The sequence below is a fragment of the Bombina bombina genome, chromosome 4 (assembly GCF_027579735.1).
Source record: "Bombina bombina isolate aBomBom1 chromosome 4, aBomBom1.pri, whole genome shotgun sequence".
NCBI classification, from domain to species: domain Eukaryota; kingdom Metazoa; phylum Chordata; class Amphibia; order Anura; family Bombinatoridae; genus Bombina; species Bombina bombina.
Genome location: NC_069502.1, coordinates 126,474,157 through 126,490,307, shown reverse-complemented (window position 1 = coordinate 126,490,307; position 16,151 = coordinate 126,474,157). Strand labels below are relative to the sequence as shown.

Genomic DNA, 16,151 nt, shown 5'->3' with positions numbered 1-16,151 from the left:
ATCTTTAAACGAAGTACCATCTGACGTAGGAATAGTAGTACGTTTAGCAAGGGTAGAAATAGCCCCATCAACTTTAGGGATTTTGTCCCAAAATTCTAATCTGTCAGACGGCACAGGATATAATTGCTTAAAACGTTTAGAAGGAGTAAATGAATTACCCAATTTATCCCATTCTCTGGAAATTACTTCAGAAATAGCATTAGGAACAGGAAAAAACTTCTGGAATAACCACAGGAGATTTAAACACCTTATCTAAACGTTTAGAATTAGTATCAAGAGGACCAGAATCCTCTATTTCTAAAGCAATTAGTACTTCTTTAAGTAAAGAACGAATAAATTCCATTTTAAATAAATATGAAGATTTATCAGCATCAATCTCTGAGACAGAATCCTCTGAACCAGAAGAGTCATCAGAATCAGAATGATGATGTTCATTTAAAAATTCATCTGTAGAGAGAGAAGTTTTAAAAGATTTTTTATGTTTACTAGAAGGAGAAATAACAGACATAGCCTTCTTGATGGATTCAGAAACAAAATCTCTTATGTTATCAGGAACATTCTGCACCTTAGATGTTGAGGGAACTGCAACAGGCAATGGTACATTACTAAAGGAAATATTATCTGCTTTAACAAGTTTGTCATGACAATTAATACAAACAACAGCCGGAGGAATAGCTACCAAAAGTTTACAGCAGATACACTTAGCTTTGGTAGTTCCAGCACTAGACAGCGATTTTCCTGAAGTATCTTCTGACTCAGATGCAACGTGAGACATCTTGCAATATGTAAGAGAAAAAACAACATATAAAGCAAAATTGATCAAATTCCTTAAATGACAGTTTCAGGAATGGGAAAAAATGCCAATAAACAAGCTTCTAGTAACCAGAAGCAAAGAAAAAAATCAGACTGAAATAATGTGGAGACAAAAGCGACGCCCATATTTTTTGGCGCCAAATAATACGCCCACATTGTTTGGCGCCTAAATGCTTTTTGGCGCCAAAAATGACGCCACATCCAGAACGCCGACATTTTTGGCGCAAAAGGACGTCAAAAAATGACGCAACTTCCGGCGACACGTATGACGCCGGAAACAGAAAATATTTTTTGCGCCAAAAAAGTCTGCGCCAAGAATGACGCAATAAAATGAAGCATTTTCAGCCCCCGCGAGCCTAACAGCCCACAGGGAAAAAGTCAAATTTTTAAGGTAAGAAAAAAATGATTGATTCAAACGCATTATCCCAAATATGAAACTGACTGTCGGAAAATAAGGAATGTTGAACATTCTGAGTCAAGGCAAATAAATGTTTGAATACATATATTTAGAACTTTATAAATAAAGTGCCCAACCATAGCTTAGAGTGTCACAGAAAATAAGATTTACTTACCCCAGGACACTCATCTACACGTTTGTAGAAAGCCAAACCAGATCACTGCATTCAAATAGGCAATACTCTCCTCACATCCCTCTGACATTCACTGCACGCTGAGAGGAAAACCGGGCTCCAACTTGCTGCGGAGCGCATATCAACGTAGAATCTAGCACAAACTTACTTCACCACCTCCATAGGAGGCAAAGTTTGTAAAACTGAATTGTGGGTGTGGTGAGGGGTGTATTTATAGGCATTTTGAGGTTTGGGAAACTTTGCCCCTCCTGGTAGGAATGTATATCCCATACGTCACTAGCTCATGGACTCTTGCTAATAACATGAAAGAAATATTAGCTATGGATTTATCCATTACTGCCGTCAATTGTTGCATAGTAACAAGCATTGGCGTGCTAGAAGTACTAGGGGTCGCTTGCGCGGGCATAACTGGTATAGACACAGAAGGAGATGATGTAGAACTATCTCTACTTCCTTCATCTGAGGAATCATCCTGGGCAACCTTACTATTTGTGACAGTACTGTCCTTACTATGTTTGGACGCTATGGCACAATTATCACATATATTTGAAGGGGGAACCACATTGGCTTCCATACATACAGAACATGATCTATCTGAAGGTACAGACATGTTAAACAGGCTTAAACTGGTTAATAAAGCACAAAAACCGTTTTAAAACAAAACCATTACTGTCTCTTTAAATGTTAAACAGGGCACACTTTATTACTGAATATGTGAAAAACTATGAAGGAATTATCCAAACTTTACCAAATTTTCACCACAGTGTTAATGCATTCAAGGTATTGCACCCCAATTTTCAAGCTGTTAACCCTTAAAATGTGGAAACCGGAGCCGTTTGCAATTTTAACCCCACTACAGTCCCAGCCACAGCCTTTGTTGCGACTTCACCAATCCCAGGGGGGTATACGATACCAATTTAAGCCTTCTAGGAACGTTTTCAGTGGATACCAGACCCTCACACATGCAGCTGCATGCACTGTACTCAAAAGTAACTGCGCAATAATGGCGCGAAAATGAGGCTCTGCCTACTATAGTGAAAGGCCCTTCCTGACTGGGAAGGTGTCTAAACTAGTGCCTGGCGATAAAAACGTTACCCAAACAATAAAAGTGTGAAAATTACTTCAAACTTGCAAAATATAACTTAAATAAACAAATCGATTTAGCACTTAAGAGTGTCCACCAGTTAATAGCCCATAATAAGCCCTTTATCCTTTCTAAGTCTAAGAAAATGGTTTACCGATCCCCATGAGGGAAAATGACAGCCTTCCAGCATTACACAGTCTTGTTAGAAAAATGGCTAGTCATACCTTGAGCAGAAAAGTCTGCAAACTGTTCCCCCCAACTGAAGTTCTCTCAGCTCAACAGTCCTGCGTGGGAACAGCAATTGATTTTAGTTACTGCTGCTAAAATCATACTCCTCTTTTAAACAGAACTCTTCATCTCTTTCTGTTTCAGAGTAAATAGTACATACCAGCACTATTTTAAAATAAACTCTTGATAGAAGAATAAAAAACTACAACTAAACACCACATACTCTTCACCATCTCCGTGGAGATGCTACTTGTTCAGAGCGGCAAAGAGAATGACTGGGGGGGCGGAGCCTGGGAGGGGCTATATGGACAGCTTTTGCTGTGCTCTTTGCCATTTCCTGTTGGGGAAGAGAATATTCCCACAAGTTATGGATGACGCCGTGGACCGGACACACCAATGTTGGAAAAATAGAAAGTGCAAAGCGTAATTGTAATAATAATGAAAGGACCCAATCTGAAGTGTTAAAGGGATACTAAACCCAAATGTTTCTCTTTCACAGTTCAGATAGAGCATACAATTTTAAGCAACATTCTAATTTACTCCTATTATCAACTTAAGAGCAGGCCCATTTTAGGTTCAGCATTATGGATAGTGCTTGCTTATTGGTGGCTAAATTTAGCCACCACTAAGCAAGCGTAACTCAGGTTCTGAGCTCCTAAGGAGCATGCACGTGTCCTTATCCATCTAGTAGCAATGTTTGCAGCATTGTTTGTAGCAGTGTAATACATAGTTGCAAACTCTGCTGCCAGGGTGTCTGTAGCATTCTAAAGCAGAAGTTTTTGCATGTATAACATTGCCAATAAACACTGCTGCCGAATATCTAAGGACACATGCATACTCCTGAGCACACCTAGGTTTACTCTAACAAATGACAACAAGAGAACTAAGCAAAATTGATGATAGAAGTAAAATTAAGTTGTTTAAAACGTTATGCCAATACCAATCTATTTAGGTTTACTTTTGACTTCACTGTCCCTTTAAGCACACTACAAACTAAAATGAAATGTTTGGCACAATTTAAAATGCAATGTACAGCAATTTTGCCTGCTTTACCTCTAATCTATATCTGAATACTGTCATTCTTACACTCCCTCTAGAAAGGCTGGTGGGCATGCTGCACACAAGTATTATAATTTAGCTTGCATTAATATGAAGTTGTCTGCCCAAACAGTTACAACTTTTCTGAGAAGGCTTTCCATAAGGTTTTGGAGTGTCTGTGGGAATCTGTGGCCATTCAGACAAAACCTTTGTGAGGTAAGGCACTGATGTTGCATGGTTCTCGTGTTGATGTTGCATCAGTCAGTAATGCAATAGATCACAGGCAATTTTAAAGTGTTATTTACTATAGCATTCGTCAGCCCTGCTCAGAGTTTGCATGGTCTACCACTTCATGGCTGAGCTATTGCTGCTTCTAGATGCTTACACTTCACAATAATAGCCATTACAGTTGACCGGGACAGATCTAGTAGGGTAGAAATTTAACAAACTGACCCTATATCTTTTACTCACTTGGTCAAACAGGAGCCGCAGCTGTCGCTCGGACTCCCCCACCCATTTGCTGAGACAGTCGGCTCCTTTGCGCATGAAGAATGACACCTTCTTATCACCTTGACTGCATTCATTGGCAAGTGCTCTGGCAACCAAAGTTTTACCTGTTCCAGGCGGGCCAAAGAAGAGACAACCCCTGCAGAAGAAAATTAAAATAAATTACTCACAAAAAATATCACAGTTCAAGTTGTTCCTTTGTAATGATTTGACATGGTATATAGGTTATTATCTACAGCCTCACACATACTATAAACACATTGCTTTAAAATGTTACCATCAAATGCCAACCACAACATGATAAATCTTAAGTATATCAGAAAAAGAGAAGGACAACAGCAGAGTTGTCAGAATTTTAGGCTTTGTTGATTATAGATTAAATATATGAAAATTGGTTACAAAAATGAAACAGTAGGTAAATGTATACTGACCATAAACAGGAAATTAAGTCCCTGCTACATATTTTTGGAGTTAACAAGAGAGTGAAAAAAACAACAAATTTTGCTTGGCTGAAACGGAGCCTGCTGCAAAACTCTAATAAGATTAAGGCTGCAAGGAGGAGCAACAGGTTTAAACACAGGCGTGATACTGACCAGGGTCTGACAAGATTGAACATCTGGCACATCCGCCAGACCCTTATGTAAAAGAAAAGATAATGCAGAAATCTGACCTTTCAGAGAACTAACTGACAACCCTTTCTCCAGACCTTCCTGGAGAAAAGAAGATTCTAGGAATCCTGACTCTACTCCAAGAGTAGCCCTTCGATTGATATCAATAAAAAGGTATTTACGCCATACCTTATGGTAAATTTTACAAGTAACAGGTTTGCGAGCCTGAAGCATGGTATCAATGACTGACTCAGAAAAGAACTAAGCGTTCAATCGCCATGCAGTCGTCTTCAGAGAAACAAGAATTGGATGGAGGAATGGACCCTGAGTTAGAAGGTCCTTCCTCAGAGGGAACCTCCAAGGAGGAAGAGATGACATCTTCACTAGGTCTGAAAACCAGATCCTGCAAAGCCATGCAGGAGCTATTAGAATTAGAGACGTTCTCTTCTGTTTTGATAGGAGCAATGACTCCTGGAAGGAGCACAAACGTAGGAAACAGGTATACTAGACCAAAATCCAAAGGAACCGCCAGAGCATCTATCAGGACAGCCTGAGGATCTCTTCACCTTGAACCGTACCTTGGAAGCTTGGCGTTCTGACGAGACTCCATCAGATCCACCTCCGGCACCCCCCACTTGAGGATTAACCTAGAGAACACTTCCGGATGGAGAGCCCACTCCCCATGATAAAAGGTCTGTCTGCTCAGAAAATCTGCCTCCCAGTTGTCCACTCCTGGAATGTGGATGGCAGACAACAATTATGGGCTTTCCCCCTCTGAATAATCAGTCATCTCCTTCATGGCTAAGGAACTCAGAGTTCCTCCCTGGTGGTTGATGTAAGCCAATGAGGTGATGTTGTCCCACTGGAACCTGATAAACCTGGCTAAGGACAATTGAGGCCTAGTCATCAGAGCATTGAAGATTGCTCTCAACTCCAAGATGATTATAGGAAGAGAAGACTACTCCCGAGTCCACAGGCCCTGAGCCTTTAACAAGTCCCAGGCTGGCATCCGTGGTCACAATCACCCAGGAGGGTCTCCGGAAGCATGTGCCCTGAGACAGATGATCCTGAGAGAGAGAGAGAGAGAGAGAGAGAGAGAGAGAGAGAGAATATCTCTCAAAAACTGGTCCAGATCTATCCTCTGGAAACAGATCTGAATGGTCTCCGTTCCATTGTTTGAGAATGCATAATTGCACAGCTCTCAAATGAAATCAAGCAAAGCGAACGATGTCCATGGAAGCGACCATCAGACCAATTACCTCCATACATTGAACCACTGATAGCCGAACAGTAGACTGTAGAGAGAGGAAAGGAGGAGAGAAGTTTGATCCCTAAAAAACAAAGCCTTGTAGCTGGAACAAGGGAACGCTTCTCAAGATTCAGTTTCCAACAGTGGGAACGTAGAAAAGACAACAAGATCTCTGTATGAGAGTTTGCTTGTTGAAAAGATGGCGCCTGAACCAATATGTCGTCTAGGTAAGCCGCCACCGCAAATCCCCGAGCCCCAAGAACATTTAAGAAAATTAAGGATACTGTGGCAAGGCCAAACGGAAGAGCAAAAACATAATTTATGCTTACCTGATAAATTTATTTCTCTTGTAGTGTGTTCAGTCCACGGGTCATCCATTACTTATGGGATATATTCTCCTTCCCAACAGGAAGTTGCAAGAGGATCACCCAAGCAGAGCTGCTATATAGCTCCTCCCCTCACATGTCATCCAGTCATTCGACCGAAACAAGACGAGAAAGGAGAAACTATAGGGTGCAGTGGCGACTGTAGTTATAATTTAAAATTTAGAACCTGCCTCAAAAAGACAGGGCGGGCCGTGGACTGAACACACTACAAGAGAAATAAATTTATCAGGTAAGCATAAATTATGTTTTCTCTTGTTAAGTGTGTTCAGTCCACGGGTCATCCATTACTTATGGGATACCAATACCAAAGCTAAAGTACACGGATGATGGGAGGGACAAGGCAGGAACATTAAACAGAAGGAACCACTGCCTGTAGAACCTTTCTCCCCAAAACAGCCTCCGAAGAAGCAAAAGTATCACATTTGTAAAATTTGGAAAAGGTGTGAAGTGAAGACCAAGTTGCAGCCTTGCAAATCTGTTCAACAGAGGCCTCATTCTTAAAGGCCCAGGTGGAAGCCACAGCTCTAGTGGTATGAGCTGTAATTTTTTCAGGAGGCTGCTGTCCAGCAGTCTCGTAGGCTAAGCGTATTATGCTACGAAGCCAAAAAGAGAGAGAGGTAGCCGAAGCCTTTTGACCTCTCCTCTGTCCAGAGTAAACGACAAACAGAGAAGAAGTTTGTCGAAAATCTTTAGTTGCCTGTAAGTAGAACTTCAGGGCACGGACCACGTCTAGATTATGCAAAAGACGTTCCTTCTTTGAAGAAGGATTAGGACATAATGATGGAACAACAATCTCTTGATTGATATTCCTGTTAGAAACAACCTTAGGTAAAAACCCAGGTTTAGTACGCAGGACTACCTTGTCTGAATGAAAGATCAGATAAGGAGAATCACAATGTAAGGCAGATAACTCAGAGACTCTTCGAGCCGAGGAAATAGCCATCAAAAACAGAACTTTCCAAGATAAAAGCTTAATATCAATGGAATGAAGGGGTTCAAACGGAACACCCTGAAGAACTTTAAGAACCAAGTTTAAGCTCCACGGAGGAGCAACAGCTTTAAACACAGGCTTAATCCTAGCCAAAGCCTGACAAAAAGCCTGGACGTCTGGATTCTCTGCCAGACGCTTGTGTAAAAGAATAGACAGAGCAGAAATCTGTCCCTTTAGTGAACTAGCGGATAAGCCCTTTTCTAAACCCTCTTGTAGAAAGGACAATATCCTAGGAATCCTAACCTTACTCCATGAGTAACTCTTGGATTCACACCAATATAAATATTTACGCCATATCTTGTGGTAAATTTTTCTGGTAACAGGTTTCCGAGCCTGTATTAATGTATCAATAACCGAATCCGAAAACCCACGCTTTGATAGAATCAAGCGTTCAATTTCCAAGCAGTCAGCCTCAGAGAAATTAGGTTTGGATGGTTGAAAGGACCCTGAATTAGAAGGTCCTGCCTCAGGGGTAGAGACCATGGTGGACGACATGTCCACTAGGTCTGCATACCAGGTCCTGCGTGGCCACGCTGGCGCTATCAGAGTCACTGATGCTCTCTCCTGTTTGATCCTGGCAATCAGTCGAGGTAGCAACGGAAAAGGTGGAAACACATAAGCTATGTTGAAAACCCAAGGGGCTGCTAGTGCATCTACCAGCACCGCTCCCGGGTCCCTGGACCTGGATCCGTAACAAGGAAGCTTGGCGTTCTGGCGAGATGCCATGAGATCCAGATCCGGTTTGCCCCAACGACGAATCAGTTGAGCAAATACCTCCGGGTGAAGTTCCCACTCCCCCGGATGAAAAGTCTGGCGACTTAGAAAATCCGCCTCCCAGTTCTCCACGCCTGGGATGTAGATCGCTGACAGGTGGCAAGAGTGAGACTCTGCCCAGCGAATTATCTTCGAGACTTCCAACATCGCTAGGGAACTCCTGGTTCCCCCTTGATGATTGATGTAAGCCAGTCGTGATGTTGTCCGACTGAAATCTGATGAACCTCAGTGCTGCTAACTGAGGCCAAGCTAGAAGAGATTGAATATAGCTCTTAATTCTAGAATGTTTATCGGGAGGGATCGACCACGATCCCTGAGCCTTCAGGGAGTTCCAGACTGCTCCCCAGCCTAGTAGGCTGGCATCTGTTGTTACAATCGTCCAATCTAGTCTGCGAAAAGTCATTCCTTTGGACAGATGAACTCGTGACAACCACCAGAGAAGAGAATCTCTGGTCTCCTGGTCCAGATTTAGCAAAGGGGACAGATCTGAGTAATCCCCGTTCCATTGACTTAGCATGCATAGTTGCAGCGGTCTGAGATGTAGGCGCGCAAATGGCACTATGTCCATTGCCGCGACCATTAAGCCGATTACTTCCATGCACTGAGCTACTGATGGGCTTGGAATGGAGTGAAGGACACGGCAAGCATTGAGAATCTTTGATAACCTGGACTCCGTCAGGTAAATTTTCATCTCCACAGAATCTATAAGAGTCCCTAGAAAAGGGACCCTTGTGAGTGGTAACAGAGAACTCTTTTCCACGTTCACTTTCCACCCATGCGACCTCAGAAATGCTAGAACTATCTCTGTATGAGACTTTGCATTTTGAAAACTTGACGCTTGTATCAGAATGTCGTCTAGGTACGGAGCCACCGCTATGCCTCGTGGTCTTAGTACCGCCAGAAGTGAGCCCAGAACCTTTGTGAAAATTCTCGGGGCCGTAGCTAACCCGAAGGGAAGAGCTACAAACTGGTAATGCCTGTCTAGAAAGGCAAACCTTAGGTACCGATAATGATCTTTGTGAATCGGTATGTGAAGGTAGGCATCCTTTAAGTCCACTGTGGTCATATATTGACCCTCTTGGATCATGGGTAGGATGGTCCGAATGGTTTCCATCTTGAACGATGGAACCCTTAGGAACTTGTTTAAGATTTTTAAGTCTAAGATTGGTCTGAAGGTTCCCTCTTTTTTGGGAACCACAAACAGATTTGAATAAAATCCTTGCCCCTGTTCCGTTCGCGGAACTGGGTGGATCACTCCCATCACTAAGAGGTCTTGTACACATTGTAGAAATGCCTCTTTCTTTACTAGGTTTGTTGATAACCTTGACAGATGAAACCTCCCTTGTGGAGGAGAAGTTTTGAAATCCAGAAGGTAACCCTGAGATATAATCTCCAACGTCCAGGGATCCTGTATATCTCTTGCCCAAGCCTGGGCGAAGAGAGAAAGTCTGCCCCCCACTAGATCCATCTCTGGAAAGGGGGCCCTGTCTTCATGCTGTCTTAGGGGCGGAAGTAGGCTTTCTGGCCTGCTTGCCCTTGTTCCATGACTGGTTGCCTTTCCAACCCTGTCTGTAACGAGCAGTAGTTCCTTCCTGTTTTGGAGCGGAGGAAGTTGATGCTGCTCCTGCCTTGAAATTACAAAAGGCACGAAAATTAGACTGTTTGGCCTTTGATTTGGCCCTGTCCTAAGGAAGGGTGTGGCCCTTACCTCCAGTAATGTCAGCAATAATTTCCTTCAAGCCGGGCCCGAATAAGGTCTGCCCTTTGAAAGGAATTTTCAGTAGTTTAGACTTAGAAGTTGCATCTGCTGACCAGGATTTAAGCCATAGCGCTCTGCGCGCCTGTATGGCGAATCCGGAATTCTTAGCCGTAAGTTTGGTTAAATGCACTACGGCATCCGAAACAAACGCATTAGCCAGCTTAAGGGTTCTAATCTTGCTCAAAGACTCATCCAAAGGTGCTGTGTGAATCGCCTCTTCCAGAGACTCAAACCAGAATGCCGCTGCAGCAGTGACAGGCGCAATGCATGCAAGAGGCTGTAATATAAAACCTTGTTGAACAAACATTTTCTTAAGGTAACCCTCTAATTTTTTATCCATTGGATCTGAGAAAGCACAGCTATCCTCCACCGGGATAGTGGTACGCTTGGCTAAAGTATAAACTGCTCCCTCCACCTTAGGGACCGTCTGCCATAAGTCTCGTGTGGTGGCGTCTATAGGGAACATTTTTCTAAATATCGGAGGAGGGGAAAAAGGCACACCGGGTCTATCCCACTCCTTGCTAATAATCTCTGTAAGCCTCTTTGGTATAGGAAAAACGTCAGTACACACCGGTACCGCATAGTATTTATCCAGCCTACATAATTTCTCTGGGATTGCCACCGTGTCACAATCATTCAGAGCCGCTAACACCTCCCCTAGCAACACGCGGAGGTTCTCAAGCTTAAATTTAAAATTTGAAATTTCTGAATCCGGTCTCCCCGAATCAGAACCGTCACCCACAGAATGAAGCTCTCCGTCCTCATGTTCTGCAAATTGTGACGCAGTATCAGACATGGCTCTCGTGTCATCGGCGAGCTCTGTCCTTAACCCAGAGCTGTCGCGCTTGCCTCTTAACTCGGGCATATTGTATAATACTTCTTTCATAACATTAGCAATATCATGTAAAGTGATTTGTAAGGGCCTTGATGTACTTGGCGCCTCAATCTCACGCACCTCCCGAGCAGGAGACGAAGATACTGACACATGAGGAGAGTTAGATGGCATAACTTCCCCCTCGTTGTCTGGTGATAATTTCTTTATCGGTACAGATTGACTTTTATTCAAAGTAATATCAATACAATTGGTACACATATTTCTATTGGGCTCCACATCGGCTTTTAAACATAATGAACAAGCAGATTCCTCTGTATCAGACATGTTTAAACAGACTAGCAATGAAGCTAGCAAGCTTGGAAATTACTTTCAATAAGTTTACAAGCAATATAAAAAACGCTGCAGCGCTTTTAAAAAAAAAAACACAGTTGAATAACAAAGAACTAATTCAGTTATAGTCAACAATTCTTTAAATGTATTAATTAGAAGAGGATTGCACCCATTAGCAAAAGGATGATTAACCCCTCAGTACCCAAAAACGGATATCAAATTAAGATTTAACGCTTTTATCACAGTCAAACACACTGTCACAGGTCTGCTGTGACTGATTACCTCCCTCAAAAACGAATTTTGAAGACCCCTGAGCCCTCTAAAGACGTCCTGGATCAAGGAGGAAGAAGCAGGAAGACTGTGCTAGAATTTTAACTGCGCAACAAGGCGCTAAAAACGGCCCCTCCCATTCATTTACAACAGTGGGAGGAGACCTGATATAACGGTTTCTATGCAGAAATATACGTTAGCCATGTGGAAAAAAATCATGCCCAATAGGATTTATCACCAAAGTACCTCACAAAACGAATAACATGCCAGTAAACGTTTTAAAAACAAACTTTTTTAATGTCATGCAAAGTTATCACTAAGCCTGCTACCAGTCGCTTCCACTGCAGATAAGGCTTAAGCATTATTTCAGTATTAACAGTATTTTCTCAGTCAAATTCTAGTCCCTAGAAAATAACTCTACTGTGCATACATTTATCAGCCTGATACCAGTCACTACTACTGCATTTAAGGCTGTACTTACATCATACGGGTAACAGCAGTGTTTTCTTAGTCAATTCCATTCCCAGAAAATATTGTACTGCACATACCTCATTTGCGGGGGACCCCGCATGCTATTCCCATTTTCTGAAGTTACCCCACTCCTCAGAATGTCGAGAACAGCCAGTGGATCTTAGTTACGCCTGCTAAGATCATAGAAAACGCAGGCAGTTTCTTCTTCCAAATACTGCCTGAGATAGAAAAACAGCACACTCCGGTGCCATTTAAAATAACAAACTTTTGATTGAAGAATAATTAAGTAAAAACTCCAGCTCCTCTCGCGACCTCCTTCTTTGTTGAGGGTTGCAAGAGAATGACTGGGTATGACATGTGAGGGGAGGAGCTATATAGCAGCTCTGCTTGGGTGATCCTCTTGCAACTTCCTGTTGGGAAGGAGAATATATCCCATAAGTAATGGATGACCCGTGGACTGAACACACTTAACAAGAGAAAAACTGAAAGTGCAGGTCTAGAAAAGCGAATCTCAGGAACTGAAGATGATCCGTGTGGATGGGAACATGAAGATAGGCGTCCTTCAGGCCTATGGTCGTCATGAACTGACCTTCTTGGACAAAGGGAAGAATGGAACGAATGATTTGCATTTTGAAGGACGGAACCCTGAGAAACTTGACACGTTAGTTCTAAAATGGGTCGAAAAGCTCCCTCTTTTTTGGAAACCACAAACAGATTTTAATAAAATCCTAGACCCCGTTCCCTTACTGGAACTATCACTCTCAAGGAGGAAAGGTCCTGAACGCACTTTAAGAATGCCTCCCTTTTTATCTGATCCACAGATAACCGAGAGGAGAAATCTGCCCTTGGGAGGACGAGATTTGAATTCAATTTTGTACCCCTAAGATACTATGTCCACAGGAAAAGGATCTGGGACATCTCGTATCCATGCTTGCCAAAACAAAGAAAATCTACCCCGCACTTGATCCGATCCCAGACTGGGGGCAAACCCTTCATGCTGACTTTGTCTCAGTTGAGGGCTTCTTTGATTGCTTTCCCTTATTCCAAAACTGATTGGGTCTCCAAGAAGACTTGGACTGCTCCTGCTTGGAGGAGGGAGAGGAAGACTTTTGACCTTTGAAGTTACGAAAGGAACTAAAATTACTTTGACGCCCTTTAGGTCTATTTTTCTTGTCTTGTGGTAGAAAGGACCCCTTTCCACCCGTAATCTCCGAAATTATTTCTGCCAGACCAGGATCAAACAGGGTCTTACCCTTGTAAGGTAACGAAAGGAGCTTGGGCTTGACCAAAATTTCAGCCAGAGCCCTACGGGCTAGAAAAGCAAAGCCAGACATCTTGGCTCCCAATCTAACGATTTGCATGTTAGCATCAGAGATAAAGGAATTAGCAAGTTTGAGAGCCTTAATCCTATCTTGGATCTCCTCCTAGTCTCCTCTAAAATCAATCCGTACAAAGCATCACACCAATAAGAGGCTGCACTTTCCACTGTGGCAATACAAACTGCAAGTTGCCATTGAAGCCCCTGATGAACATACATTTTTTTTAGATAAGCCTCCAGCTTTTGTCCATAGGATCCTTTCAAGAACAGCTATCCTCAATAGGGATTGTGGTTCTCTTAGCCAGAGTAGAAATAGCCCCTTTACTTTAGGCACTGTGCGCCATGAGTCTCGAATGGAGTCAGCAACAGGAAACCTTTTTAAGACGGGAAGAAAGGAATCCCTGGCTTATCCCATTCCTGTGTAATGATCTCTGTTACATGGTCTGGAACAGGGAAACACTTCCACAGAGGAAGGAAAATCATAGTATTAAGCTTACTAGATTTCTTAGGGTTAAAAGCGACAGAAGAGTCAAAGTACTCCAAAGAAGCCAGCACCTCCTTTAGCAGTAAACCAAGATGTTCAAGCTTAAATCTGAAGTTTACTTCTTCAGCATCAATTAGCAGGAATTAGTGTCAGAATCTGAGATTTCACTCTCAGAGGCTACCAAGGTAGACTAATGAGGAAGGTCAACCTTCGCAGAAGCAGGAGTGACAAACACCTTACACTCAGAAAAATGTTTAGATTTCCTCTTGCGTTTCCCCAACATGGGAAAAGCAGATAAAGCCGCAGATACTGCAGAAGATATATGAGCAGCAAAATCTGAGGCTGAGAGGAACTGCCGGGCACTGTATGTGAAGCCATTGAGGCTTGGGACGTTTGAGGAGAAAGCTGTGGCATTGCCTGAACAGCATCATTAGAGACATTAGGTTCAGAAACAAATAATTTATCTTTACATTTAAATTTTCTAAACATGAGGAACAAAATTGCATAAATAAAACAATGTGGGCCTCAAAAAACAACCATTTATCCATAGGTACAGACTCCTCCATGTCCATAGCAGAAAAGCTTCCCAAATATTAAAGGAATGACAATTATTTAAAAATGACGCTGTTCCTTTCAATATTAATTCCCTCAGAGCGAATTTGCGCCTAGAATAATACCTCTAAATAAGGACCTCTACACCTCTGAGGTGCCCTAACTGACCCTCGAGAGTAAAACCAATATAACGAATCAAAGGATTATCCTGCCGATCGGATGATCATAGGAGAGGCTGACACAGAAGACACCACCCCGCTCTGAACGGTAGAGCGGGGAGTCATGTAACTGGCCAAAAGAAACTGTGCAACAAAAATAAAAGCGCGCGTTTCTGTACACTGACGTGTAAAACAAGGAATGCTAAAGTGAAACTAACACAAGTCCCTCAAATCAGTCCCACAACAGAGCCTCAATAAGCAAAAATGAGCCACAGAATAAAAAAACACAATTTATGCTTACCTGATAAATTTATTTCTCTTGTGGTGTATCCAGTCCACGGATCATCCATTACTTGTGGGATATTCTCATTCCCAACAGGAAGTTGCAAGAGGACACCCACAGCAGAGCTGTAATATAGCTCCTCCCCTAACTGTCATAGCCAGTCATTCGACCAAAAACAAGCCGAGAAAGGAGGAACCATAGGGTGTAGTGGTTACTGTAGTTTAAATTAAAAAATTACCTGCCTTAAAATGACAGGGCGGGCCGTGGACTGGATACACCACAAGAGAAATAAATTTATCAGGTAAGCATAAATTGTGTTTTCTCTTGTAAGGTGTATCCAGTCCACGGATCATCCATTACTTGTGGGATACCAATACCAAAGCTAAAGTACACGGATGAAGGGAGGGACAAGGCAGGAACTTAAATGGAAGGAACCACTGCCTGTAAAACCTCTCTCCCAAATATAGCCTCCGAAGAAGCAAAAGTATCAAATTTGTAAAATTTTGAAAAAGTATGAAGCGAAGACCAAGTCGCCGCCTTGCAAATCTGTTCAACAGAAGCCTCATTTTTAAAGGCCCAAGTGGAAGCCACAGTTCTAGTGGAATGAGCTGTAATCCTTTCAGGAGGCTGCTGTCCAGCAGTCTCATAGGCTAAGCGGATTAAGCTTCTTAGCCAAAAAGAAAGAGAGGTTGCCAAAGCCTTTTGACCTCTCCTCTGTCCAGAGTAGACAACAAACAAAGCAGATGTTTGACGAAAATCTTTAGTAGCTTGTAAGTAAAACTTTAAAGCACAGACCACGCCCAGATTGTGTAACACAAGGATGGAACCACAATCTCTTGATTGATATTCTTGTTAGATACCACCTTAGGTAAGAACCCAGGTTTGGTACGCAGGACTACCTTATCCGTATGAAAAATAAGATAAGGAGAATCACATTGTAAGGCAGATAGCTCAAAGACTCTACGAGCCGAGGAAATAGCTACCAAAAAAAAAAAAAAAAAAAAAAAAAAAAAGAACTTTCCAAGATAAAAGTTTGATATCTATGGAATGAAGAGGTTCAAACGGAACTCCTTGAAGAACCTTAAGAACCAAGTTTAAGCTCCATGGTGGAGCAACAGGTTTAAACACAGGCTTGATTCAAACTAAAGCCTGACAAAATGCCTGAACGTCTGGAACATCTGCCAGACGCTAGTGCAAAAGAATAGACAGAGCAAAAATCTGTCCCTTTAAGAAACTAGCTGACAATCCTTTTTCCCAACCTTCTTGGAGAAAAGATAAAATCCTAGAAATCCTGACCTTACTCCATACCTTATTGTAAATTTTCCTGGTGACAGGCTTTCGTGCCTGTATTAAGGTATCAATAACTGACTCGGAGTAGCCACGCTTTGATAAAATCAAGCATTCAATCTCCAGGCAGTCAGCC

The 16,151-nt window shown here is 42.4% G+C and overlaps 1 protein-coding gene across 1 annotated transcript in view; it reads right to left on the bottom strand.

The window, feature by feature from the left end:
- Nucleotides 1-16,151, bottom strand: part of ATAD2B (ATPase family AAA domain containing 2B) — an 823,789-nt gene that overhangs the window by 568,098 nt on the left and 239,540 nt on the right. The window contains exon 11 of the mRNA XM_053711168.1: nt 4,225-4,399. Within this exon, the coding sequence (XP_053567143.1) occupies nt 4,225-4,399 (175 nt within the window). The remainder of the gene's footprint in view (nt 1-4,224; nt 4,400-16,151) is intronic.